Source organism: Oryctolagus cuniculus, chromosome 17 (assembly GCF_051225735.1).
Source record: "Oryctolagus cuniculus isolate XC-2025 breed Fujian yellow rabbit chromosome 17, ASM5122573v1, whole genome shotgun sequence".
Classification (NCBI taxonomy): domain Eukaryota; kingdom Metazoa; phylum Chordata; class Mammalia; order Lagomorpha; family Leporidae; genus Oryctolagus; species Oryctolagus cuniculus.
In genome coordinates, this window is record NC_142883.1 from 1,587,087 (window position 1) to 1,614,550 (window position 27,464).

Sequence of the window (27,464 nt, forward strand, 5' to 3'; positions counted from 1 at the left end):
CAGGGACTGGCAGCAGCGGCAGAGGGGCTGCAGCTGGTGACCACTGATGAGGGCAAGGGCCTGGCCTGCGGGAAGGCCTCAGAGCTGGACTTTGCTCCCTGGCTCCGCCTGGCTGCCCTGCTTCTCTCCGGGCCAGCCTCCCCACGCAGCTCAGGACACACTGCCGCTGCACAGCCGCCTCAGGCAGCCCTTTCTGCCGATCCCTGCAGGGTTTGCGCAACAGGGGAGAGGCCGGCTGTGAGGGCAGAGTGTGCGTGCAGCAGGGCCATGAGGCTGAACCGCTCCGTGCCACGTGGGCCTTCAAGGCGCGCATCAGCACGGAGGAGCCCCTGGCGCAGGAAAGGGGTCGTGTGCAACTCCAGGTGCCTGGACACCCCAGGAGGCTCCCTCCAGGGGCTCTGTGCCTCTGTGGACGGCTGTGCTAACTCCCCCTCCTCTGGCCCAGCCACCAACACGGAGGAGCACCTGCCGTCCAAGGTTCCGGGGCGAAGTCTGTGGGATGCGGTGAGCGCGGAAAGGCACCAAGAGCAGCGGCGGGAGGCCTGTGGGTGCTTTCGTCAGGCCTCCACGCCGGCCCTGACGTCCAAACCGCACTCATCCGGCTTGCAGAGTTCCGAGATAGCCCCAGAGTCTACACGCCGGCCCTGACGTCCAAACCGCACTCATCCGACTTGCAGAGTTCCAAGATAGCCCCAGAGTCTACACGCCGGCCCTGACGTCCACACCGCACTCATCCGGCTTGCAGAGTTCCGAGATAGCCCCAGAGTCTACACGCCGGCCCTGACATCCACACCGCACTCATCTGGCTTGCAGAGTTCCGAGATAGCCCCAGAGTCTACACGCCGGCCCTGACGTCCACACCGCACTCATCCAGCTTGCAGAATTCCGAGTTAGCCCCAGAGTCTACAGAGTCTACAGACTCAGAAGGCACCCGATCAGGCGTGTTTTAGCCTCTGCCGTAATCCAGGGGCCGTGCTGGGCGTGGCGCTCCTGGCTGTGCCTCACCTGAATGACAACACCCAGCTCCTGAGGTTTCTTGAGTGCTGATGCACGGTGAGTTTGACCCACTCTTAGAACTTCCCAAACCCTGCCTGAGTTCAGACAGCAATGGAACGAGAGGAAGCCAGGCATCTTCGGAGACAGCGTCTGGACGAAAGCACGCTACGTCACTACTCCTGTTCCCACTATACCAGGGGCGCAGGCAGCAGCCACTCCGTGGTTACGGACAGCAGCCACAGAGACCAGGGTGTGTGTGTGTGTGTGTGTGTGTGTGTGAGAGAGAGAGAGAGAGAGAAAACCAAGCAAGCAAACCAATGGGTCACGGACGCCCCTCACAGTGCAGCTGGCAGCCCCTGGAGCGCTGCACGAGGCGCCCTCCTTGAGGCCGGGGGACACTGGCCTCCACGCGTCCCCAAGGCTGCAGACACCCCCTCCGCAGGGCTCTCTGGGCCTCTCCCTCAGGTTACGTGTCAACACTCGCCGAGGTCTCCGGTTTGCGTGCACTCTCCCTTCTTTGCTTCCCGTGACTCCATTAAGGGGGACTGCCAGGAGCCGGGGACCAGCAGGCCGTCGGCGCTGGACCGCCAGCCCGCACTGCCTGGCCGAGACACTTACCACATGGCGTGCATGTACGTCGGGGGGAGCCGGGGGCTGCTGACCGGGGTGCAGTTATACGACCTCATGATCCTTTCTGCCAACAGAAAATTCCGGAACAGACTTGCCACCAGCAGGTCCTGCCGGAACAGTTTCTGGAAGAGATCTGGAAGAGGGCAGTGAGAGGGGTCTTCAGTGTCTGGCATTCAACTCCAGGTACACACTGACTTCCAGCAAACATGACAGAACACGAGTGAAGCCCAACACGCACATTTCCCATGGCAATACAGACACGCGTGCCCCCCACATGCATGCGCATGTACACACATGAACAAACACCAAAACCAACCAATCAGCAGGAAGTTGAAACGAGTCTCCTAACAGCAACTCTGATGTGAACAAACAAAGGCAGCGCCAACGGCCGGGAGGAGACGCCTCCTGCGGCCGCCAAGCAGAGTCCGACCAGGGCCGGCGTGGCCAGAGCTCACGGCGAGAGCCACCCGTGCACCTGAGATCCCCCAGGTCCTCGCCTCCCCCGTGCACTGTCCCTGCCCACCAGCCAGGAACACGGTGACCCGCCTGCCCCTTGTGTTCCAGGGCCCTGCGCTCTCCAGGTCGAAGAACCCCACCCCCAGCGGGCAGCGGGCAGCGGGCAGCCTCACCTCGGGGAAGCACATTCCAGGCGATGGTGTCCGTGATGGCTGTGAAAATCCAGTTCAGTTCTCCCAGAGGGGTCCTCCTGTCATTCAGCCGCCCGGGAATCCTAGAGAACAGGGGGCACTGTCATTGCTGGGGTCCTGGCCCTGAGAACAGGGAACCAAGTGGGGAATCGGACGGGAGGGGGCCACAGGGAGGCGAGGCTGCGGCTCCCCCAGCGCATCTGAGCAGAGGCGGCCCACCTTCCACCTGCAACCCCACAGCTTCCTGCGGTGACCCTGGAGGGGTGCAGCAAACCCGGCTGGGCACACACGGCGCCTCGGGTCTCCAAGTCTGCACCAGGGGCCACTGACCGGAGGTGCTGTGCAGGAACCTGCAGCGTCCATTCAACACTGTGGGTGCACGCACAGGGACAGCCGCTCATCTGCAGGACGGCGGGCAGAGAAGCACATGCACGTGTGACGGGAGCCTGTCCAATGTGTGCACACATGATGCGTGCACACGCGACGTGTCGGGTGCTGCAGAGACCAAGAATGCAAGGAACGGGACTGGGAGTGGTGGCTGTTTTCCAGGGGAAGCCAGGAGCAGGGCCTGTCCCTCAGGCGACGGCCCAGCAGTGTGGACGTCTGCAGGGAGCGTGTGCCTAAAGAGGCAACGGCTGGCTTGAAGCCCCCGGCTGCGGCACGACCCTCCACTGCAAGGCCGGCCTGAAGCCCCCGGCTGCGGCACGACCCTCCGCCGCGAGGCCGGCCTGAAGCCCCGGCTGCGGCACGTCCCTCCACTGCGAGGCCGGCCTGAAGCCCCCAGCTGCGGCACGTCCCTCCACTGCGAGGCCGGCCTGAAGCCCCGGCTGCGGCACGTCCCTCCGCCGCGAGGCTGGCTTGACTCATCTCCGAGGTTGCAGGTTTAATTATATCCGGCAGAAAAACATTTTTTTCTCCCAGAAGGAAAATGTTCACAGTAATTTGGTTCAGAGACTAGAGTGTGATCCCTGCTCCTTATAAGATTTAACAGCTTAGTAATCCCATCCTAGTCCCCATCTGACAGCACTGCCTCTGTGAGAATGGTACTCAAAGAGGGGAGCTGGGCTCGGTCTTGATGTCCCCATCCTGCAACGTGCGTGCTCCTCCTGTCCACGCCAGGAACAGAGACTTCCTGTTCCTGGGCCGGGGGCCGTGGCTGGAAGAGCATTTGCTCCTAGCTTGCAGGGCCGCTGATGCCGGTGGGTGTCTGGGAGGGCCCAGCGGGGGCGTGCCCTGGGAAGCAGCTCCTGACAGAGGGTCCTGGAGAAGCAGTTTAACCCTCGGCCACCTCACTGCTTCCTGGCTCAGCAGGGGATCCTTCCTCTGCGTGCTGCACCCCACCAGGCGCCTGCTGCCGGATCTTAGACCGTGCGCCCCGACATCCACGAGCCAAGTCCACCACCTGCCTTGCTGGCTGGCTCCGCCCAGGCACTGCTACCGCGGCGAGAAGCCGACTCAGGGTGACAGGACAGGAGAGGTGAGAGATGAGAAATCAAAGCAACACTCCGAAGCCGCACTGCCGGTCAGACACCGCCCCAGGTCTCAAACAGACGCTCACACTCAGGAGACAGGTCAACAGGGAGACTCACGTTCACCCAGAGCAAAAGGTCCCCACCCACAGTGCCCTCCAGCACCCCCTCCTCAAGCCAGCATGGAGCACTTCCCCCCACAGGGCCGTGCGCTGGGGGCCGGGCCCCCCAGCGGGAGTGAGGAGCCTGGACAGCACAGGGACGCGACAATGCCCTGCCTGCCGCTGATCTGCAGAGCCTGGCCCACGGGGCCACGTGAGGTGGGGCCGTTTCTTCCTGACATACAAACAGCAAGCCTAGGGTCGGCCGCCCTGCAAGCAGCAGGTCACTGACAATCGGCTTGGAGTGGGAAGGGCCTGGGGGGCATTCCGGGGTGGACGTGCAGTCCTGCAACATCGGCCTGCCTCCCGAGCCCAGCTCTGCGGATGGCAGATACGCTGCAACCTCTGGTAAACCAGCGCACAGGCTGTCGACAGTGACGTCCCACAGACACCTGGCGCACCCTGTGAAGTGGCCGTTGGCCACCACCTCCTTGCAGCGTGGGAGAGGGACACCCACGTCATGAGGACAGAACTCTGCCTGGGATTAGTGAGCACGAGGGGCCAAGGTGTGCGGGAAAAAGGGCTGGACGTGCGTGGTGGGGCAGCAAACTGACGTCAGAGGGCAGGGTCATCCTCAGGCTGCCTTCGCTGGGCCCACGAGAGCACCCATGCGGGCCGCCGCGTCCCCGCTCTGTGAGGCCTGGGTGTGCTGCCCGCCCAGCGTGGATGGTGGCGATGGGGGACGATGATGACCTGCGTGCAGCACGGAGCGCGCTGCAGCCCGGAGCGCGCTGCAGCCCGGTGTACGGCTTTATCAGGGACCCACGCAGCCACGACCGACCCCAGCCTCCAGGCTGATGCCGTGAGACGCCACGCCTGATCTTCCCAGCATGGTCAGCGCAGCCCCCGCCCTGGACAAGGACGCTCCTCTGAGCGGCAGCGGGGGGGTCCTTTCTGTCCCTTCAGTTTGCAGGCAGCGCCCATGCGATGAGGGAGCCCCACTGCGCGCGAGGGAACAAAAGCCCGATGCCTTGGCCTCCTCATCCTCAGCCAGGTGATGCCGGGGAGGTGGAGGCTGAGGCCGGCGCTGTGGCAGCAGCTGTGTGTGTGTGTGCCTGCGCCGGGACGGCACTTTGGAGGAAGCACAGAGGCCAACAGAATCAAAGCCAGAACACATGGCCACGGTGTGTTCCCAAACTGGGACTGAGGTGTGAGCCAAACGATGCTGACGCAGCCCAAGCTGGGCTCCCGGGTCCGAGCCCTGGGGGCCGGCGAGCTGCCCGTGGGAGTCCCACTTTGGTATCCTTGGACGAACCAGCTGCCAAACGAAGAGAACACAGAGGCGACAATCAACGCCAGATGCCACGGCAAGTGCCCAGAACACGGATGTCCCCCAAGCCCACTGCGAGTGAGACAGCAGCCTGCCCCACCGGGGCCTGCCGGTGCTCCCGGGATGGCCGGGCAGGACTGAGTCCGCCTCCGCCCTTTCGTGCCACGTAGATGAAATCACTTCAGAGTGACTGCTTCCCTTGGGCCTCTGTCCCTGATCCTGACGGGGGTCACACGTGGGCGCCGTCCACGCATCGCCGGCCGTACAGGACTGAAAGGGCACCGAGCAGTGGCACCGCCAGCCCCAGGTGCCCACGGCATTCTCTGAACTCCCAGACTTCCACGAGTGATATCGCAGTGTCTTTAAAAATTTGAGTCCTCCGTGTTAACTCAGGACTAAAGCTGTGGCTGGGAACAGACCGCAGAGCTGGGAGATGAGAAGGGCCGGCTCCGTCCAGCAGCCCGTGGCAGGGGGCTTCTGCCATCTGCCCTGCTCTGACCGCTGCGGCCACCCGGCACGCACAGGAGGGACTGGGACGAGCGGCCCTCCCTGAGCCAGGGGCAGCAGGGAGCCCCTCTGCTCTCAGCGGCGCTGGCTTCCCCTTCCCTAGAGCCCGGCTCACCTGTAGCTTTGCTTCTTGCTGGGGTTCGCGTTCTGCGTCTGCAACACCAGACTCTCACTGGGGACCTCCAGCCCCGCTCCCCATGGGAAGCCACCTGCCTGCCTCGGAGCGCTGTGGGCCACCTTCTCTGCCCTGACAGCCGACAACCCTTGTCACCCCCTCTACGGTTGGTACCGCCATCCTCCTTCTGCTCGTCACTTAACAAAGTTGCTGTCCACTCCTCACCCACTGCCACGTGGTCCCTACTGTGACATCAGTCATGCCAAGGGCTCCCCACACAGGGGCACACGTGGTGAGATCTGCTAAGGACCCCAATGTGCAGCTGTCCATCTCCCCTGACCCCTCCCAGAGTCCTGCCGGCATCTGTCCCCCCCCCTCCCCGAGTTAACAGGCAGCAGAGCAGCACTCGGCTCACTGACACAGCTGTGCTGGCCCTCCAGGCTCTCGCTGGGTCACCTGCAGGTCCTGACATGGCCCCTGACGGCCTCCCAGTTCTCCAGGCCCCGAAGCTCACCTGGAGAGCTCACCTGGCCATGACACTGAGGTGCCTGCTGTGTGTGTTTGTGGGGGGGCAGGGAGCACCTTGCAGAGGACAAGGACCCCGCTGTGCAGGTGGCTGCCCCCTCCCCACCACGTCCCCCCTACCAGGACCCTGGCTGCCCCCTCCCTACCACGTCCCCCCCACCAGGACCCTGGCTGCCCCCTCCCTACCACGTCCCCCCCACCAGGACCCTGGCTGCCCCCTCCCTACCACGTCCCCCCCACCAGGACCCTGGCTTCCCCTCCCCACCACGTCCCCCCCACCAGGACCCTGGCTTCCCCTCCCCACCACGTCCCCCCACCAGGACCCTGGCTTCCCCTCCCCACCACGTCCCCCCACCAGGACCCTGGCTGCCCCCTCCCCACACGTCCTCCCCACCAGGACCCTGGCTGCCCCCTCCCCACACGTCCTCCCCACCAGGACCCTGGCTGCCCCCTTTCTGTTCTCAGCCCCTGGGCCTGCATTTTTTAGTGCTCTGGCTTTGAAATGTATCTCTTAGTTCTGAGAGTTTCCCCACTTCAAAAAAAAAAATTAAAAAATAATTATTTGAAAGGTAGAAACAGAAGCGGAGACAGAGACGGACATTTCGTCCTCCGGTCCACCCCCACAGGCCTGCCACGGCCAGGGCTGCAGGAGACCCCGAGCTCCATCAGCCTCCCACACGGATGGCGGGGGCCCAAGGACGAGCCATACCCTGCTGCCCGCAGGGGACAGCAGCAGAAAGCTGGCGGTGGAAGCGGAGGAACCAGGACGTGAATCCCGGCCGCTTTGTGGGATGCCAGCATCCCCAAGCACTGTCTTAACCACAGCACCACGTGGCACATCTCGGGTTCGTCATTATTTTTATTTTTTATTTCCTCCTGATGTGGTTTGTCCCAGGCGGAACTGGTTCCATTCTGCCTCCCAGTGACTCACGACTTTGAGAACTACGATGACAACGGCAGGAAGGCAGGGTTTGCAAGTGCAATGATTATGTGAATCATTACAAATTAGTGTTTTTTTTTAATTTATTTGAAAGACAGAGTTACAGAGAGAGGTAGAGACAGAAAGAGGTAGAGACAGAGAGAGAGGTCTTCACTCCCCAGATGGCCACAACAGCCAGAGCTGCGCTGATCTGACACAAGGAGCCAGGAGCTTCTTCCAGGTCTCCCATGTGGGTGCAGGGGCCTAAGCACTTGGGCCATCCTCCACTGCTTTCCCAGGCCACAGCAGGGAGCTGGGTGGGAAGAGAAGCAGCCGGGACGGGAACTGGAGCCTGTGTGGGATGCCAGTGCTTCAGGCCAGGACGTTAACCTGCTGCGCCACAGCGCCGGCCCCACAAGTTGGTTTCCAACCCGAGGTGGGGAGCAGCGCGGGCAACCCCCTGAACCTGGGCACTGAGCAGCCCGTGGCCCTACAGGCTCCCCGGTCTCTCCAAGGCCCAGTTTCTCCGCAACAGTCACAGCCGTGGACACCACTGTCGAGTCAGTGCTGCTGCCGCACGCGGCACGGGGCGCTGTGCAGACCCTCGTCACGGGAGCCTCCAGGGAGGGTGCTCTCACCACCCCGCAGGGGCACCTGGCACGGAGGCACAGCAGTGCCAGCCACACACAGCCAGCCCCTGAGCAGCCCAGGGCCAGTGCAGGAGCAGGGGCTTGACCGGCAGGGCCACTTGTGCCGAGTGTCTGCCCTGCTGCTCACTCCCGTTCCTGCTCACGGTCTGTCAGACTCCCGGGTGTGTGCCTGACTGATCAGACACGCGGCCCTGGTGCCTGTCCCCACCACTTGCTATGGTCTGTGCAGTCCCTGTGGGTGGGGCCTCCGGAAACAGGGCAGGATTGGGTCAGGCCTAAGAAGAGGGGGAGAGACAGACACATCTCTCCCTTGCTACGGCTCCCGCCTCCGTCTCCCCAGGACTCCCCAGCAAGGTGGCCAGCAGCAGGGGCCAGGCCAACGGGGGGCCTTCCCGATCCTGCACTCTGGACCTCAGAGCCATGAGCCCACACGAGCTCCCCCCAGCGCAGGAGCCTCTGGGATCTCACTACAGCAACAAGAACAATGACACACACACATGTGTGCACACACATGCACGCACACACACAGGCTCCCCCACAACCACACACTCTTTCTCCACGGCCGCCTGTCCTCCCCACCTTGCCTGTCGGAACCCTCTGCTGAACTTCGAGTGCCACTGCCCTTGCCCCGCCCACCTGCTTCCAGACCTTGTGAGGGGACGCGCAGGTCCTCACAGCACCAGGCTGATGCGTGAGCCCCACGAGCAGCACCTCCGCCCCTGCCAGCCCCCACAGGGGTCCCCAAGGATCCTCTTCATCGAGGTGCACCCCCAGACCCTGCTCCCTCCTCGCCGGCTCTCTCGGGCCAGTCTCTTCGGCTCTGCACAAATCTCTGCTCGGAAGTCAGCAAGATTCTCCACTGGGGACCGTGGTGGTTCTCAGCTACATCTCATATATATTGTTCATGTATTTCACACATACTTTTATATGTTTCATACACTTTTTCTCAGCTACATTTCGTCACCTGCACCAGCTCTCCGGCACCCGGGGCTGCTCCGCTGCTCCCAGTCATGCTGCGGGCACCCCCGCTAGCCACGTGGAACCCCAGCGGTGACGCAGCTGTCTGTCTGGGGGAATGAACACGCACGCAGCTCTGTTCACTAATGGCCAAAGTGGAGACCGCCCAAACATCTATAAGCAGGTAAAACACACTGACACAGAAGGGAGCACTGCAGGGAAAAGCAATGGATCACGGATACACTCAACCCGGACAAACCTCTGAGCCAGACAAGGAGCATTACATGAAGTCCTGGCAAAGCCAAGTCGCGGGTCCGCGGCGTTTCTGTGGCTTCCTGGGTCCGGGAGGGACGAGGGGCCGAGCAGAGTGGGTGCCGCGGAGCACACGGAGGCCCCGCCTGTGGCCGCGAGTCCAGGGCGTCTGCCGAAGCCCACGAACCACACAGCTCCAGCAGAGAGTCTGCTGACTCCGTCTCAACAGCGCTGATTTTAAAATGTTTTTAAAACAAAGGGGACATTACAGCATTTTCAAACAATACGCACGCAATTTCCCACGCGCAGACCTGCCCTACGGGGGTCACCATCGGTGAAGAAAACGCCCGGAGCCGGCCGCTCTGGGGCGCAGCAAGGAGAGGACCGGAGGCCCACGCGCTGGGGCACAGCTGGGCGTCAGGAACCTCAGGGCGCAGACCGGGGGCACCCGGGCACTCAGGCCTGCGGCACACAAGCCGGGGAGGGCAACGGAGTGAAAGTTCTCCGGTCCTCGCACTGCCTGGGGAGTGGCAAGGAAGTCATTTACACTAGACTTCACCAGCTGCGTGCTAAACACGAGATACTGAAAAACCAGAACAGGACGCACGCTGCAGTTTCTAGAGCAGAGGCCATCACAGCTCCGGCCCAAGGCCAAGTCCTGCCAGCAGCGTTCATGGGCTAAGAATGACTTTTATATGTTTTTTAACTGTTACAAAAGGTTTATTTAGGGGGCTGGCGCCGTGGCTCACTTGGTTAATCCTCCACCTGCGGCACCGGCATCCCCTATGGGTACCGGGTTCTAATCCCAGTTACTCCTCTTCCAGTCCAGCTCTCTGCTGTGGCCCGGGAGTGCAGTGGAGGATGGCCAAGTGCTTGGGCCCTGCACCCGCATGGGAGACCAGGAGGAGGCACCTGGCTCCTGGCTTCAGATCAGCACAGCACTGGCTGTGGCGGCCATTTGGGCGGGTGAACCAACGGAAGGAAGACCTTTCTCTCTGACTCTCTCTCTCTCGAACTCTACCTGTCAAAAAAATAAAAAAATTTTTTTTAATTAAAAAAAAACGCAAAAGGTTTATTTAATTGTGTATTTGAAAGGCATAGTGACAGAGAGCGCACGTGGGAGAAAGATAGAAAGAACACTCTCTTCTAACTGCTGGTTCACTTCCCAAATGGCCACAACGTCAGGTATGGGCCTGGCTGAAGCTGGGAGCATCCTGGTCCCTGGTCCGGATGGCAAGGACCCAAGGACTGGGCCGTCTTCTGCTGCCTTCCTGGGCATTAGCAGGGAGCTGGATGGGATGCGGAGAGGCCCACACTCGAACCAGCACGGCGATGTGCGATTTCAGCATCACAAGCGGTGGCTTAACCTGCTGCACCGAGACACAGCCCTGGTTTTGTGTTTTTGAGGAGTTGTAACAAAAATATAAAAGAATACAGGACAGAGACCTGAAAAACCTCTAGGCTTTAGGGATGTGTACAGTAACCATGAACACAGAGTGCAGGTGCCCAAGCAGCCACGGCAGGAATACAAGATGGTAACTCACACGGGAGAACAGCTGGGCGATTTTCCACGTGTAAAATCAACAAGTCAACAGAGAGAAAAAAGGGACACTAAAGTGGGCAAATCAACCCAAAAGATGGCGAGAGGGAAAACAAAGAAGGAAAGTGGGGGAGGACCCAGGAAAAAAAAAAAGAAGAAGAGGGGCCAGCGCCAGGGTGCAGTGGGTGCAGCCGCTGTCGGCAGTGCCGCAGCCCACATGGGCACCGGTTCCAGTCCCGGCTGCTCCACCTCTGACCCAGCTCTCTGCTGTGGCCTGGGAGGGCAGTGGAGGATGACCCAAGTCTTTGGGCCCCTGCACCCATGTGGGAGACCTGGAAACAGCTCCAGCCTCCTGGGTTCGGATCAGTGCAGCTCTGGCCATTGCAAGCCAGCGTGTCCAGGCTGATGACCGACAGCAGTGACCACTGACACAGCTTTCATATGCTTGGACCTGAGCTCCAGTGAGCACCACGTTACCGGGTGACCCGATATACAACCACACACAGACACCACGTTACAGGGTGACCCGATACACAACCACACACAGACACCATGTTACAGGGTGACCCAATATACAACCACACAGACAAGCACCACGTTACAGGGTGACCCGATACACAGCCACGCAGACACCACGTTACAGGGTGACCCGATACACAGCCACACATAGACAAGCACCATGTTACAGGGTGACCCAATATACAACCACACATAGACAAGCACCACATTACAGGGTGACCCGATACACAGTCACGCACAGACACATTACAGGGTGACCCAATACACAGCCACACACAGACAAGCACCACGTTACGGGGTGAGCCGGTACGCAGCCACACATAGACACCATGTTACAGGGTGACCCAATACACAGCCACACACACACCACGTTACAGGGTGACCCGATACACAGCCACACACAGACAAGCACCACGTTACAGGGTGACCTGATACACAGCCACACATAGACACCATGTTACAGGGTGACCCGATACACAGCCACACACAGACAGGCACCACGTTACGGGGTGACCCGGTACACGGCCACACAAGCATGTTACAAGGTGACCTGACACACAGCCACGCACAGATACACACATTTGAGCACTGGGCCTGAAGGATGCTCATCTCACCAGGAAAACAGTGACATTTTCTTCTCCTTTTGTTAAATTCTAGCTCTGATCCCCCAAACTGGCTTCACAGCCCCTGACAAAGCACGACCTGAGGCTCAGAACATAAATGACGCTCTGGTTAGGTTCGGCAGAGGCCAGATCGGCCAAGGTTATCGAGATGGTCTGACGGTGAACGCTGGAGAGACGAGGAATCATGCCACCCCACCGCTGCACGAGCTGACTGGCGTCTTCACGGCCCCCCGGCAGCTCACGCCCCAGAGATCTGAAACTGCGCCCAGACAGTGCAGGCGCAGGGCTGCCGTCCCAGCCCGTCCTTCCTCCTGCACCTAACAGCCCGGCCCGCAGCAGGGCCCTGCTGAGCGCTACCTGTGGGGGACGGTGGGAAGCGCACTTAGGACCTGGGGGAAAAGGAGCCATCGTTTCTAGGGCGCGGAGCACTCCCGTCACCTCTGCTGACCTGATTACAGGAGACGAATTATGGCCCCTCTGGGGGCTGCGAAGGAAAACCAAAGGGTCAAGGGGAGGCGGGAGCAGCTTCCTGCCTGCTTATCCAACACCTTTGACACAGGGGAAACAGGTTCTGTCTTTCTAGGGAGACGCAGCTGTCCTGGGGGAGGTCCACACTGCGCTGTCCCCCCCGCAAAGTTTGTGTGGAAGGCAGAGTGAGAGGCAGGAGGCCCCCTTCTCCGTTCTCTCCGACGCCTGCAGCAGCCAGGGCTGGCCAGGCAGGAGCCAGCAACCCCAGGTGGGTCTCACACGCGGCCGGGCTCAGGTGCCGGAGCCCTCACCTGCCGCCCGCAGAGGCACGTCAGCAGGAAGCGGGACTGGCAGCAGAGGGGGACGCAATCCCAGGCAGTCGGATGTGGGACGGGGTGGCCCAGGCAGCGCTTAGCCACGGCACCGCCACGCCCGGCCCAAACAGATTCTTTCTGACTCGACGGTGCCAACTCCGAACCTTCAGAAATAACTCTAGCCCAGGTTTATTTCGGAAGCACTCCTGCCACAGCCGGCTCCCTGGCTTCCGCGTGCCAGGGCGGATCTGCAGACGGCCCCTCCGGAGAGGTGCAGTCACAGGAGCCGCGTGGGGAGCCTGCCAAGCAGAGTGCCTTGAGAAGCCGCTAGAAAGCTTGTCACGTTCAGGAAAGGAAGATTCTAAAATAAGGGGCAGGGAGACAGACGGCAGACGAATCCCGGGCGAGGCCGTCCCGGCGCTGCCTCTCCAGATGTCCCCGTGCCTGGGGGCCCCTCCCCAGCAGGGACCTCCTCGGTGCAGGGCTCAGGAGGGACTGACACGCTGGCCTTGCCGGCTTCCCGGGGCTGTGCGACCGCACCAGAGACAACCGTTTCCAAACACAGCCAGGTGGTGGTGGTGGTCTGGATTCCCCGGGGTAATTTCTCACCGTGGGTTTCCGGGCAGGTGTGCACTGCGCAGAAGGGACGCCCCTCCGTCCACAGGTACCAGGCTCAGGCCACACTGACCGGCCACCCCTCCCCAACCACAGCTCCGCCCCCTTCTACTGTCCACACCAAAGCTGCCCTTCCGGAACAGACATCTGGACACACATACGTCACGTGCTCCTCTCCTGGTGTGCTCCCAGCCCCCAACAACCTGCTAGAACACCCACACCGTGGGCAGGCAGCAGGGGCCGGAGCCAGGGCAGAGGTGGGTGAGGTCTGGGCGCTCCAGGCCCAGCACCCCCAGCTACGACTCTGGCCAGGCCACGGCCTCCCGGGGCTCAGCCGCTCATCTGGAGACCGTGGTGTGGCTGGTGGAGGCGCTGGGAATCACTGACTCCTACGTGTCAGCTGAGTGTGGACAGTGCACGCTAGAAGACCTCTGCTGCAGACAGACACGCACATGCGCAGACCCCTGGAGCTTCTTCAGCACAGAGCAGCAGCCGGCCGGAGAAGCAAGGAAGGACGAGGACAAGGACCTGCAGGTGGCAGCACGGGTCAGCCAGGCTCGCTGACGTCGACCCCTCCGGCCCACAGGGGCCTCAGCTGCCTTCAGAGGCTGACCCTGATCTCCGACAGAGGGCAGGACAGGCTACCAGGGATACTCGACGCTTGGCGCCGCCCACACCCTCTACCAGAACCCCATGGTGCCAGCACCTGGGCTGTGAGGAGGACCGTGAGCGTCACAAATGCAAACACACCCTCCAGAGGGCTGAGGGGGCAGACCAGTGCGTGTGTCACGTGTGCACGTGTGTGCAAAGCCAGGCCAGGGCTCCGATCTGGGCCAGCCCCAGCCTCTCAGTCCCGGGGCCACAGGCGCCAGGCAGTACCTGGGAGACATGTCTCCGGCGCAGGGCAAACATGGCTGCCACAAAGGTCACTCGCAGAGGCCTCTCCCTCTCCCCGCCTGGGAGCCAGCCCTCAATTAAGAGACAGAGCCTTCACACAATGTTCACCCCCATCTCCGGAGCGAGGGCGTCCATCAGGCGCGGAGGGCACCGTGCCGGCAGAGAGGAAATGAGAGCCGCTGCTATGAAGTCGCTCCGTGCTGCGCCACGCAGGCTGTTTTGATGACAGAGGGCAGGATTTTGGTCCCACTGTGAAGGAAATGGAAGCGGCCGTGCTGTGCGTGGGCGCCCACGGCGGCCTCTGCAGCCCTGTATCCTGCTCGGAACTGCCCCCCCTCCCAGGTCAGACGAACCACGGGGGCCTCGCAGGGCGCGTGTTGGACATGAGGGGCTGTGGTGATCGTGTCCCCTGCTGACCTTAGTGGGATCTGTACCAGGCAGAAGCCCCTGATCCAGTGCCACCAGCCCGTGGGGCAGCAGAGGCCAGGCCAGCCGAGGACGGCGCTGCAGTCCCCTGCCCAGCTCTCCCCGTCCTCCCACGGCACATCCTCGGGAGGTTTTGCGTGCGCGCGCGCGCACACACACACACACACACACACACTTCCTTTCTAAAGCGGCTGCCGCGTCGTCTCTGGTATATCAGCACTGGGCGACACCGACGTGGCCCTGGGCCTTCCCTTAAACCAGCTCAGGTCACACAGGCTGGAGAGCAGGGACCCTGGATCAGGGCTGGTATGCTCTGGTAACGTTCCTTCCCAACACAATCCCTGTGAATGAACGTGACTTAGCCATGAGGAGAGTCTACCCTCAGCCACTGTGCCTCACCCAGGCCCAGCCCTGCCAGCCCAGGTAGACCCGGGCCCCACCAGATCCCTGGCAAAGCCCTGCTCTGCCCTGGCCCCGGGCTCTTGGCTGCCCTGTGCCGTGGAGCTCCCCCTTTCACAAGCGGCTAATACAGTTCACAGGGCTCCTGTGAGGGTAAGCGAGGAGACACAGGTAGCCCCCCCGCTCGGCACCGGGCACACGGCAGGTGCTCTGCAGCAGCCTACTGCCACTCCTGACCCAGTCACAGACCACGGTGTCTCCAGGACTCCTGCGATGGCGCCCAGAGCGGAGTTAACAGCAGCTTGAGTTCTGAGCACCAGCACCAAACCCACGCTGCAGGGGCTGGGCCGCTGCTCCTGGGCGACACGGGGCCAACTGCTCTGTGAGCGTCTCCAGAAGCTACCGGACTGCCAGCTGTTTCAAATATGCTGTTTACACAACGGTGTTAATCATGAATAATTTTTTTGGTACGCTTTGGGCCGCCAGTGATCGGAATACCAACCAGCAGCCGCACGAAGGGGTTCAGCATCTTTCAGTCCCGGAGCTCCCGAGTGCCCTAGCATTCCCAGGACGGTTTAGGCGTTTCATTACTTAGTTTCAGGGCTGAAAAACGTCCCCTGATTTCCAAGCGTGGGTCTTACTGCAACGCTCTCCCGGAGGCAGCACGTAAATGCGTTCTGCACAGCAGCAGGCTGCGAGGTTAGCACAGATAATCAGAAACTGGGAAGGCGCGCTCTAATTTACTCCAGACACAGCAGCTTAATTGGAAAACAAATTCCTCCCTCGCTTGAAAGGCTGCACACCGCCGCCCCCTCCCTCCCTCCTGTGCTGGGGCGCGAGGCCGTGCCCTCTGCCCTCTGACCCAGGCGGGGCCCGGCCTGGGATTCAGAGGACCCCTGACTCTGAGCAGGGGCGCTGAGACGCCGTTGAGAAGGCACCAGACTGCAGAGCTGCCACGTGGCAAAATCCTCTCTGCCGTCTCCAAGTTTCGGGTCTCCAGCGACGGCAGAGAGGGTGATGACACCACCCAGGCCAGGCTTCCGACCGTCTGTCACCAGCAGGGCTGCCGGGACACCTAAATGTCACCAAGACGCCGAGGAAGCGGGGCTGCAAGCGCCCCCCCCGCCCCGACACGAGGGGCCACGGAGCCCTTGCAGAGCTGCGTCTACCCTCAGCGCCACGACACTGACGGCCCGGAGGGCCCCACTAACAGGGACAGCACAGAAGGGCAGCTTTGAGAGAGCAGCAGCAAGGACATGCGGGCACCTGGCTCAGCATGACACACCCCACACCTCACACACACACACACACCCCACACCACACCATACACACACACACATACACACCCGGGCACCTGGTTCAGCATGACACACCCATCCCTCATACACACACACACACACCCCACACACTCACACACACACACCATACACACACACCACACCATATACACACACACCACACCATACACACACACACACACACCATACACACACCCGGGCACCTGGCTCAGCATGACACACCCATCCCTCACACACACCCACACACACACCCGGGCACCTGGCTCAGCATGACACATCCCACACCTCACACACACACCCACACACACACCCGGGCACCTGGCTCAGCATGACACACCCCACACCTCACACACACACACACACACACACCCCCGGGCACCTGGCTCAGCATGACACACCCCACACCTCACACACACACACCATACACACACCACACCACACACACACACACACCATACACACACACACACCCGGGTACCTAGCTCAGCACGACACACCCATCCCTCACACACACACACACACCCGGGCGCGCGCGGAGCTCTGCTTGGGGACCGCAGCGCCGTCGCCCGCCCTGACGCGGTCTCGCCAGGCCCACACCACTCACGGCTGTCTTAGGTGCTCTGTGCTGGGGATCCCTCCCCCGCCTGCAGTACTGAGGGCTTCGTTTAGAGTAACAAGCTGCTAAAGACTGAGAGAGACGAGAGGCAGGCACAGTGGGCTAAGCTGCATCCCATCTGAGTCCAGTTTGAGTCCCAGCTGCTCCACTTCAGCTCCAGCTTCCGGCTAAGGCACCTGGGAACCTAACGGGTGGTGACCAAGTGCTCGCATCCTACCACTCACATGGGAGACCTAGGTGGGATTCCGGCAGCAGGATTTGGTCTGGCCCAGCCCAAGCTGTTGTAGGCATTTGGGGAATGAACCAGAGGATGGAAGATCTGTCTTTCAAGTAGATGAAAATAAACAAATATTAAAAAAAAAAAAAGAATAAAAGAAATGAGACCAAGGAACCAAGTGACACAACAGGTTTGGTCCTAGAACTGTCATTAAAAACAGCCAATCCTCTTTGGGGCACAGCAGGTTAGGTCACTGAGATGCCAGCACCCCACATGGGCCCTGGTTCGAGTCCCGGCTGCTTCACTTCTGATCCAGCTCTCTGCTAATGCACCTGGGAAAGCAGTAGAAGATGGCCCAAGCGCTCGGGCCCCTGCGCCCACGTGGGAGACCTGGAGGAAGCGCCTGGCTTTGGCCTGGCCCAGCCCCGGCCACTGCAGCCATCTGGGGAGTGAATCGGCAGGTGGAAGATCTGTGTGTGTGTGTGTGTGTGTCCCTCTCTGTAACTCTGCCTTTCAAACAAATAAGTAAATATTTAAAAAAACCAAGCAGCCGAACCCATCAGTTATCCTGGGCCTATGGCCTCTGCCACAAGCCAGACCAGACGCCCTGGCAGGCTCTCACGGCTCTGCCTAACCGTCTCCTCTGCCCAGGGCCACACTGGGAAAGGCCAGCAGTGGAACTACCGCGTGGCAGTGGCAATGAGGCACCAAGCCCTCCGCCAGCTTGCACGGGGAGTGACTCAGACACCCGGGGCTCCCGCTCTGCACAGAGCCATCGAGGAGGCAGGGCCCTGGGGGCGGGACCACAGCTACAAGGCTCCAAACCTCTCCCGCAACTGCTCTGACGGCTGCGCCAGTGTCATGCAAACATTTTTATTAAAATCTCTCAGCTATTCAAAAATTCATAAATTTGGAAATATTCTGTGGTTTCTTAAAACATCAGCTACTGATAAATCTTGAAGAGGAAACACTCGAGCTGCCTGGGGGTGGGGGGTCTGCTTATGCTCCAGCTCCGCCCATTCCCAGGGCCGGAGAGGGGGCTCCAGGGGCAAACACAGACCCCAGGACGCTGCAGCCCCGCTGCTCAGCCCCCGCGGGACAGGTGCTGGGTGGGAGGCTACCCCAGTGCAGACCCTCTGAACCAGGCTAGGGGCTGACCAGCCTGGGGAGGGAGCAGCTCTATTTAGACTAATTCATTTTTGCAAAGTTCTGAAAGACAAGAACAAAAACATGCAAAAGGCTTTGTGCGTGTCAGATGTGAGGCCAGACAGCACCATGCCGGGACACGTGGGAGCCCGAGCCGCGTGTGGGGAAGGAGACCAGGACACTGGGCCACCCTCACGTGCCCAGAACTGGAGAAGACCTGCTCCTGAGCTGCTCGCAGGTGCAGGGTCGGGGCCGCGGCCTTGCCGGCTCACCTGTGACAGGCGGGGCCCCGCCCACCAGCACCGCAGGACAAGGACGCTGAGGGCTGCACACGGGCACTGCCCGGAGCTGTAGCTTCCAGAGCCACCACCTGGCCAGACGCTGACCACGCTGTGGGCGCGGTGGGTGCCAGCGGCTGACCTGCACCCATGTGGGGGACTCAGCTCCTCCCCGCCCTCCACCTGGGCTCCAAGTTCCTGAAGCTCTCTCACCTCCAGGGAGGGATCCAGACTCCTACCCGAATGAAAACAAAGGACACAGAGAGGAGCCTGGACTAGTCTGGACGCTGCCAGTTCTTATCTTCTGCCTTTACTTATTTGTTGGTCAGTGTCCCCGAGGGTACCCCAAGTAGAGAGGAGGAGGTGGCCCAAGGTGGCTGAGACTGACAGCCCCAGCAGGAGAAGCCGTAGGGCTCCGGGCAGCCAGGACCGGCTGTTCTGAGAACTCTCCATCTGGGGACAGTGAAGAAGGGACTCACGGCCCAACTCCCAGGTGCGTTCCCTGAACACAGGAAGACCTTCCAGCACGGAGTGCCGTACTTCCTGCTCAGCTTCACGGCAAAGTCAGGTTTAACCACGAACGCTACGAGACTGTGAACATCACTAGAAAACATCTGCAGGTTTTAAAATGTGCAATAGTGGCATTTTCCTTCCTTCCTTCCTTCCTTCCTTCCTTCCTTCCTTCCTTCCTTCCTTCCTTCCTTCTTTCTTTCTTTCTTTCTTTCTTTCTTTCTTTTTTTTGACAGGCAGAGTTAGTGAGAGAGAGAGACAGAGAAAGAGAAAGGTCTTCCTTCCATTGGTTCACCCCCCTCAAATGGGAACCTTGGGGTGGTCACATGGCCTACTGCTTGTGTTCCAGGCTGAGGAGCCTGGTTCAATCCCCACCTCTGGCTCCTGACCCCAGACCTGGTCCAGCCTCAGCTGTTGTGGGCAGCTGGGGAATGAACCAGTTCATGGGAGCTCTGTCTCTCAATGGATGGATGGATACATCTCTCGGCTGTGGAAGCTTGTGGAAGTTAAAGGCTTTTATCTACTTAGCAATAGCTCTGAAGAGGGCTGTGGCCAGGCAGTTTTTGGAATTATATATCTGGCTTTCTCCAAATGCTTATAATTCTAAAGTTTAGCATGTTCCTTGGCATCAAAGACGAGAATGTAACTGAACCACTCACGTTCAAGGTAACCTCTGCCAAGCTACAGGGAGAGCAGCAGTTTGGTGTTCCAGCACGCCTCAGCTCGGCACACAGAAGCAGCCGCCGCGGCCGCGCCGTGTGCTCCAACAGCGACTCGGACACAAAGCAACAGCGTGGACTGAGGGCTCTAGAATGACAAGCGTTCAAAAACGCAAACTTCTTCAAAAACCACAATTCTCTTCTGACTGCACAATGGACGCAGATACACAAGTTTCTGAAAGTCGCACAGCACCAGCCACCCAAGACCCGAGGGTGACAGGTGTACATGGTACATTCTCCTCCTTCCGGCTCCATCGGAAATCTAAGGCACACTAGCCAGAGTCCACACGGCAGCGCAGGGCAAGCGTGCGAGGGCAGCAAGCCTCGGTGGGAGGCCGACACGCGTGGGAGCCTCAGGTCGGGCAGGGGTGCCTCCTCCATCAAACCTGGTGGGTCCTTCCTGCAGGATGGGGCCCCGTGAGTGCAGTTCAGAAGGGCTGGGGCGGGGCCACCCGACACCACAGTTCATATCTATCTCCTCTCTGCGCCCAGGGTGCACCTTGAAGCCTGCTCACTAATATTTTTAAAAGATTTATTTTATTATTTATTTGAAAGACAGAGTTACAGAGAGGTAGAGACAGAGAGATAAAGGTCTTCCATCCGCTGGTTCACGCCTGGATGGCCACAACAGCCAGAGCTGTGCCAATCCGAAGCCAGGAGCCAGGAGCTTCTTCCAAATCTCCCTTGTGGGTGCAGGGGCCTGAGCACTTGGGCATCTTCCACTGCTTTCCCAGGCCACAGCAGAGAGCTGGATTGGAAGAAGAACAGCTGGGACTAGAACCGGCGCCCACATGGGATGCTGGTGCTTCAGGCCAGGGCGTTAACCAGCTGCACCACAGTGCTGGCCCCAAAACGTGCTCACTGTTAACAACAGTTCATCATGATTATCTTTCTAAACTCAAACCCCCCAAGCCTTAGCATCTGCAGTGTCACTGGGCACAGGAGGAAGGTACGGAAGAAAGCAGGGGACAGCATGAATTAACCTCCTCCGGGGTCCAGCACGGACCTCGCTGCTGGGAAAGGCGCTGGGGCTGGGGGGAGGGGCAGACGCCTTCCGGGGAAGGGCGTCAGGGGCCGCGAGCGTGGTCACAGCTCAGGGGAACAACACGGGCCTGCCACCGGATGGAGAGGTGCTGCCTGCAGCGTGCTCAACCCTCAGTAACCAGCTTTAATAAGTGACGGCGCCGTTCCAGAAACCAAGGCGCGTGCGTCTAGGAGAAGCACTCCCTCTCAAATCCTGCTCTTCCCTTCCCACACCCCCTTGGGTGCCCAGCCACCTCCATGCCAGCAGCACCTCTGTGTGTCCTGGCCTAGAGCTTCTCGCGGTGTTCATCTCCCTCCCCTGTATGAGACACTAACTTTATTCCTTATCCTATAGCAAATTAACTCCTTTTTGTAAAAGATTTTATGTTATTTCTTAGAAAAGCAGAGTTACAGTCCGAGGTCCTCCATCCTCTGCTTCAGCCCCCAAATGGCTGCAATGACCAGGGCAGGGCCAGGCAGGAGCCAGGGGCTTCTCCCGGTCTCCCACGTGGCTGCAGGGGCCCAAGCACCTGGCCCGTCCTCCGCTGCTTTCCCAGTGCACTAGCAGGGAGCTGCGTCAGAGTGCAGCAGCCGGGACTTGAGCTGCACCTACATGGGATGCTGGCACTGCAGGCCAGGGCTTCAACCTGCTGGGACACAGCCCTGGTCCTGTAGACTGGAGAGGGAGGGAGGGTGAGCGAGTGAGCAAGCCCCCTCCCGTCCTGCCGGTCCCCTCCTCAAGGCCCTCAGCAGAGCCCAGTCAGGGCTGACTGGAAGCCAGGACCGAGAACTGCAGCCGTCAGTGCAGTAGAAGACGCCCCAGTGCTTGCGGGTGTGACCTTCGGAGTGCGACCGTGTCTGGATGAAGTCCTACTGACCGACTGTCCTCTGGTGTGGATCAGGCTCAAGATGCCACATTGCGGGGCCGGCGTTGGGGCACAGCAGGAAAGCCACCACTCGCGACCCGGCTGCTCCACTTCTGATCCAGCTCCCTGCTACTGCACTGGGAAAGCAGTGGAAGACGCCCGAGTGCTTGAGTCCCTGCGCCCACGTGGGAGACCAGGAAGAAGCTCTGGGAACCTGGGTTTGGCCTGGCACCACCCTGGTCATTGCAGCCATTTGGGGAGTGAACCAGTGGATGGAAGACCTCTCTGTCTCTAATTCTGCCTTTCAAATAAATAAACAAATAAATCCTTAAAAAAAAAAAAAACAAGACTCCATGTTGCAGTGCACTCTTCCAGTTTGGGAAGGGCTGGCTGTCCCAACACCAAAATCTTGGCCAAGCGAGCACCCTGCAGTGGAGGGCAGGCCCCCGGACAGGCCCCTCTAGAGCCCAGGCCTCGAGGCCCTGTCACTGACCTGGGGAAAATGCCATCCAGGACGCTGAAAAGAACCAAAGACCAGGTTCCTTTTCAGTAAAATTAGTGGGGAGGGTCTGTGTAAGCAACAGTTTTAGGTAAAAGCTCTTTTGATTCTAGAGGCTTGACCAGGAGACACGCGAGTCTGCGCCCACTCAACCACAGTGAGCAGGGACACAGGGGCAGACACCCGCTGCCCGGGGCGTGGAGTGGGGACCCGTCCAGCGCACGGGCAGTTCCCGCCCCGAGTGACCAGGCACACGGGAGGCCCTGCCCCGGCGTACAGGAAGGAGTAATATGACTCTGCCCACATTCCAAGGAAACCTTGGGAACACTCAAGGGTAAGCACAAACAGGGGGCGGGACTGTAAACAAAGGACTCTGAACACGCCAGCAGCACGGTAGCTAAGACAAGCTGCGACTGTGCTGTGCTGGCCCTGTGCTGGCCGTGGATCCGGCTCATCTCAGACGACGACGGCGCAGGTGCGGAGTCCGTAACTCGGGGGCAGTGACGAAGCGCAGGCTCCGGGGCAAGCGCAGAGCAACGGCAGGGCCGAGCTCTGGCAAAAGCTCTGCCCAGCCCGACGTGGGGCCGCAGCCAGGAGCCCAGTGGACGCGAGACACCGCCCGTCTGGGGGCCACGAGCCAGCACACCACACGGTCCCCTCAGGCAGCCCGCCGAGCCGGGGCCCAGCAGGACACGCCGACCCGAGCTGCTAGCCCTGTCTGCGGCTGTGTCCACCCAGCACCAGGTTCCGAGTCCTGACCACGAGGAGGGATGAGGACAGGAGAGACGGGAGGCAGACGGGACGAGGGGCCAGGGCGCTGCACCTCTGCCCCACGTGTGCCGGGGACGCACGCGCCTGTGACACACAGGAAAGAAAGCGGATGGCCGGTTACGAATGTGCACCACGCGGTGCCGCGAGGGCTTTGGGGAAGACGTGGGATCTGTGCCGGTCCTGGCAGGCCTACGGCCTCTGCTTGCACTGAGCGAGGGTGACACACTGGGCTCCCTGCAGGCAGCCTCGTCACAGTCCTAGTCCTCACCTGTGAGGCTCCCCACGGCCTCTAACCCAGCAAGCCGCCGCCCACCTGTCAACAACCGGGGACGCCCTCCGTCAGAGGCTTCCAGGTCCCTGCGGACCACGGCTGGTTCTGGGACCCCGAGACCCGCGCTCAAGCAGAGGGGCGGCCAGACCGCGCCCCTGGCCGACTTAGCCCTCCCGCCCCCCGCCATGGCCGTCGCTGTGCTGCGAGCACACGGACGCAGACGCGGGCAGCGGGGCCCCGGCCTCCTGAGGCGCCTGCTGGAGTCCCAGGAGGGTGGAACTCGGCACACTGTCTGCGTTTTGCTGGTGCTTTCTCCTCAGCTTACTGTGTGAGTGTTTTACAAGACTACGCTTTTCTTTAAAAAAAAAAAAAAACAAAAACAAAAACAGGAAACAAATCCAAGTCCCTCCACAGCGGTGCTCCCTCCTTGTCAGACTCCTTCTGTCAGGAGGGGCCGCGCGGGGTCACAGGTGCCGTTCCGTGTGCGTCATGGCTCCCAAATCCATGAAAGCCATGTGGAAGACAGCCCACATCAGCAAAGGCACAGCTCTGCAGGGTGCGTCCGCCCCGGGAAGCACCACGACCGACGCCACGCACGTGCCACCCGGCAAGCCGGCAGCTGCTTTTCCTATCCGCGTCCAGGCCTCAGCCACGTCAACACAGGATTTTAACACCGAGAGTGCGAGAGCACCGCTTGTTTGTTAACTGAAGCAGCAGCGAGGCCCAGGGCACCAGGTTTCGGCAACGCCGTCATTCTTCCACGCTGCCTGGGGTGATGAGTCACCGCGCACAAACAGCTGAGAACGCACGGGTCGGGTTCAGGGTTCTGAGACACAGTTTCCGGCCCTAAGAGCTCAAAACAAGAGACGGCAGGCGGGTCCACAGGCCGGGGCGGACGGGAGGAGGTGCAGCGGGAGTTCTTCCGACAGGGGCTCTGCCTGCCGAGGGCACAGGCAGGGAGGCGTTAGGGGGACGGTCAGGGACAGAGGAAAAAGCCAAGCTGCGACCCAGCTCATTGCTGCCAGGAACGACCCGCGCTGAGCCGTTCACTTTGCATTAGTCTGCACTGACTTAGACGCTGCAAGGATTGAGCTTTGATTATTTTTCTTCAGAACGGCCTCACTTTTCCCTAGGTCCTACACTGAGCGAGCCAGCGAGGAACAGTCACAAACAGGCTTTAATCAGACAACCAAGGAACGCGCCCCAGGCGAGGGCGCCAGGAGAGAGAGGAGGCGGGGCAGGAAGCCGCAGGCTCACAGCCCCACTTACTTTTCTATCAGGTCCAGCGTGACTCCCGGCACGAGGCTGACGCACTTCTGCATGCAAAACCTGTGGAGAAGGAAGAGACAATGAGTGCCAGCAACGGGACGCCGCCCAGGAACACGGAGGAGGCGGAGCGTGACGGCGGGGGACGCACCACCTGGACGCCCCGCTGAGTCCCTGCTGCTCTGCCGTCAACCCAGCACCTGGGAAAGCAGCAGAGGGCCCAAGTGCTCGGTCCCGCACACACGTGGGAGACCCAGATCCTGCCTCCTGGCTATGGCCTGGCCCACGTGGCCCTCTGGGGAGTGAACCAGTGGATGGAAGATCCCACTCTCTCTCCCCCAGCTCCCCATCACTCTGCCTTTCAAATCAATCAATCAATCTTTAACAAAGAAGGAGAAAGGAAACGCAGCAGTTGGGCAGTGGCGAGGTGAAGGTGGGCTGAGTGGCAGCTCTGAGGTCAGGAGGAGGCGTCACTGCCCGTCTGCGGAGGCGCAGCAGAAGCGGCCGACCGGAGGGAGCGCAGGCAGCAGGCAGCCTCCTCCCGGGGAGGAGCACCAAGAGGAAGGGACTGGGGGGGGGGCGGAGGGGGGAGAGGGAGATGGGGAGGGGGGACAGAGAGGGGAGAGAGGGAGGGAGGGAGGGAGGGAGACATGGAGAGGGAGGGAGACATGGAGAGGGAGGGAGGGGGAGGGAGATGGAGAGGGGGGAGGGAGAGGGAGACGGGGAGTGGGGAGGGAGAGGAGAGAGGGAGGGGGGACAGAGAGGGTAGAGGGAGGGAGGGAGGAGGGAGGGAGGGAGGGAGGAAGGAGGGAGACAGGGAGAGGGAGGGAGGATGGGGAGAGGGAGGGAGGACGGGGAGAGGGAGGGAGGAAGGAGGGAGACAGGGAGAAGGAGGGAATCAAGACCGAAGGACCTCCCATCTGCTGGTTCGCTCCCCATATGGCTGCAACAGCAGGGCCAGTCAGCAGCCAAGAACTCCATCTAGGTAGGTGTCCATGTGGGTGGCAGGGTCCAAGCACTTGGGCCACCCTCTGTTGCTTTTCCCAGGCCATAGCAGGGGCTGGAGTGGGAGCGGAACAGCCGGGACAGGGACTGGCACCCAGAAGGGACGCTGGCATTTCAGGAGACGGCCTCACCTGCTGCTCCTCAGGCGGCCTCCTAGTTCACCTGCTCTTACAGTTCAGAACAACTGACCCCACTCAAGGCAGCAGCAGCAGCACACAGTCTGACCGGAAGGGTGGTCCACGTCGGATTCCACCCGCCACAACGGGACTGTCACAGACAGCGTGTTCCAAACAGGAGTGTGGGTCTTTCCCTGGCTGGTGCTGTCTGGCCACATCCCCAGGGGCGATACTGGGCAGGGGCAGTGAGGCAGCCCCAGGTCATGGGGGGAGCAGCCAGGCTGTGCGGGGCCTGTACTGTGGTAGTGAGTGTGCTAAATGGGTTTACCAGGACGCACCTGTGCTAACATCTACAGACTGCATCCCCACGTACCGCTGGTGGAAACGAGGCGCGGAGGAGACGGGAGGAGGACACTGGGCCCTGGGGAGTGAGGGACAAGGAGCACCGGAAAGACCCAGAGGCAGGAAGACCCGGTCAGGGTGGCGGACCGCTGGGCAGTGGGGCTGCGCCCCTGTGGGCCGGACCCTCGCGGAGGACAAACAGGAGCTACCGCAAATGGTTGAGTCCAACTCCAAGTCCCACGCACACCACGCTTCCTTGTTGCGTTTCTGCTCATAATGTGCTTGTTGACTGGGGTTTTATGCGTCTAGTAATGACAGAATAATTTGTACCAGACTAATCCTTTTGCCAATAGCAATGCTAAGCTCTGGACAGAACAACCATCTGCAAATTCCAAGAACAGACAGATGTGGGCAGAACTGGAAGGGCTGCGACCCCTGCGAGAGGAGGAGCACACAGGACCCTGCTTTCCCAAGGATGTTTTTTAATTAAAAAATTTTACTTATTTTTTATTTGAAAGGTAGAGTTACAGAGAGGGAGAGAGAGGGAGGGAGGGAAAGGTCTTTCGTCCACTGGTTTACTCTCCACACGGCCGCAATGGCTGAGGCTGGGCCAGGCCAAAGCCCGGAACTCCACTCAGGTCTCCCGTGGGTGCACGGGCCGTCACTTGGCCGTCTTCTGCTGCTTTCCCAGATGAATTAGCAGGGAGCTGGATGGGACGTGGAGCAGCCGGGACTCGAGCTGCTGCTCATGTGCAGTGCCAGTGTTGCAGGAGGTAGGTTAACCCCTGTGCCACAAGGCCAGCCCCGGAGGTGCTCGCCAACACACCCACACACGGCTCAGAAACTCCTCGGGGCAGGCGCTGTGGTGCAGCGGGTAAGCCACCCTGGGACACCCACATCCTACACTGCAGCGCGGCTCACGCCAGCTGCTCAGCACTTCCAGGCGGCTTTCTGCTAACACACTGCGTCCCAGACCTTGCTTTCTGCCAGCCACACAGAAGACGCAGATGGAGCTTCTGGCTCCGGGTGCTTGGCCTAGTGGTTAAGACATCACTCAGGACAAGCGCATTCCGTGTCCAGTCCCTCAGGGGCCACTGCCCAGGTACGTCCAAGGGCTGCCAACCAGGCAGAGGCTATGTGCCTGGGACAGCCCGGGTCCCGAGCTCCTCACTCCCCTCTGCTTCATGACACCTGCTGAGCGCATCAGGCGCCACACACACCCTCCCTCCTTCCAGAGCTGCCCTCTGGGGTGGAGACCCAGGACCCACCTGCGTGTCCGGGGCCGTGTCCCACTCTAGACGCCCTGTCAGCGCATCTGTCACCTTCCTGGAAACTACGCGCCCTCCCCGTGGGCACCGGGGCCACACCCACAGGCCGCTAGCAACGCGCCTCTCCCCAGGTTGGCACAATCAGAACCAGCTCTGTCAGAGGCTGTCCCGTGAGGGACAGACCCACACCCACACCCCACTGCTGCACCAGCGACACCGAGCCATGTCAAGCACCAAGCCTGCTTCTGCTCTGCCTGGCTGCCCCCCAGCCCCCTCCCTGGCTCCCTCCCACAGTGACAGTCACCCTGTGGAGGGCGGGCAAAGGCTGAGACAAGTCTTCCCTCTGCTAAACCC

The 27,464-nt window shown here is 60.7% G+C and overlaps 1 protein-coding gene across 2 annotated transcripts in view; it reads right to left on the bottom strand.

The window, feature by feature from the left end:
- The window catches only part of RPTOR (regulatory associated protein of MTOR complex 1), a 342,586-nt gene that overhangs the window by 101,562 nt on the left and 213,560 nt on the right, over positions 1-27,464 (bottom strand). For both annotated transcript variants that reach the window (XM_070060172.2, XM_070060173.2), the window contains 3 exons: positions 24,383-24,442; positions 2,256-2,356; positions 1,615-1,759 (listed from right to left, as the gene is read on the bottom strand). In XM_070060172.2, the coding sequence (XP_069916273.1) occupies positions 1,615-1,759; positions 2,256-2,356; positions 24,383-24,442 (306 nt within the window). The remainder of the gene's footprint in view (positions 1-1,614; positions 1,760-2,255; positions 2,357-24,382; positions 24,443-27,464) is intronic.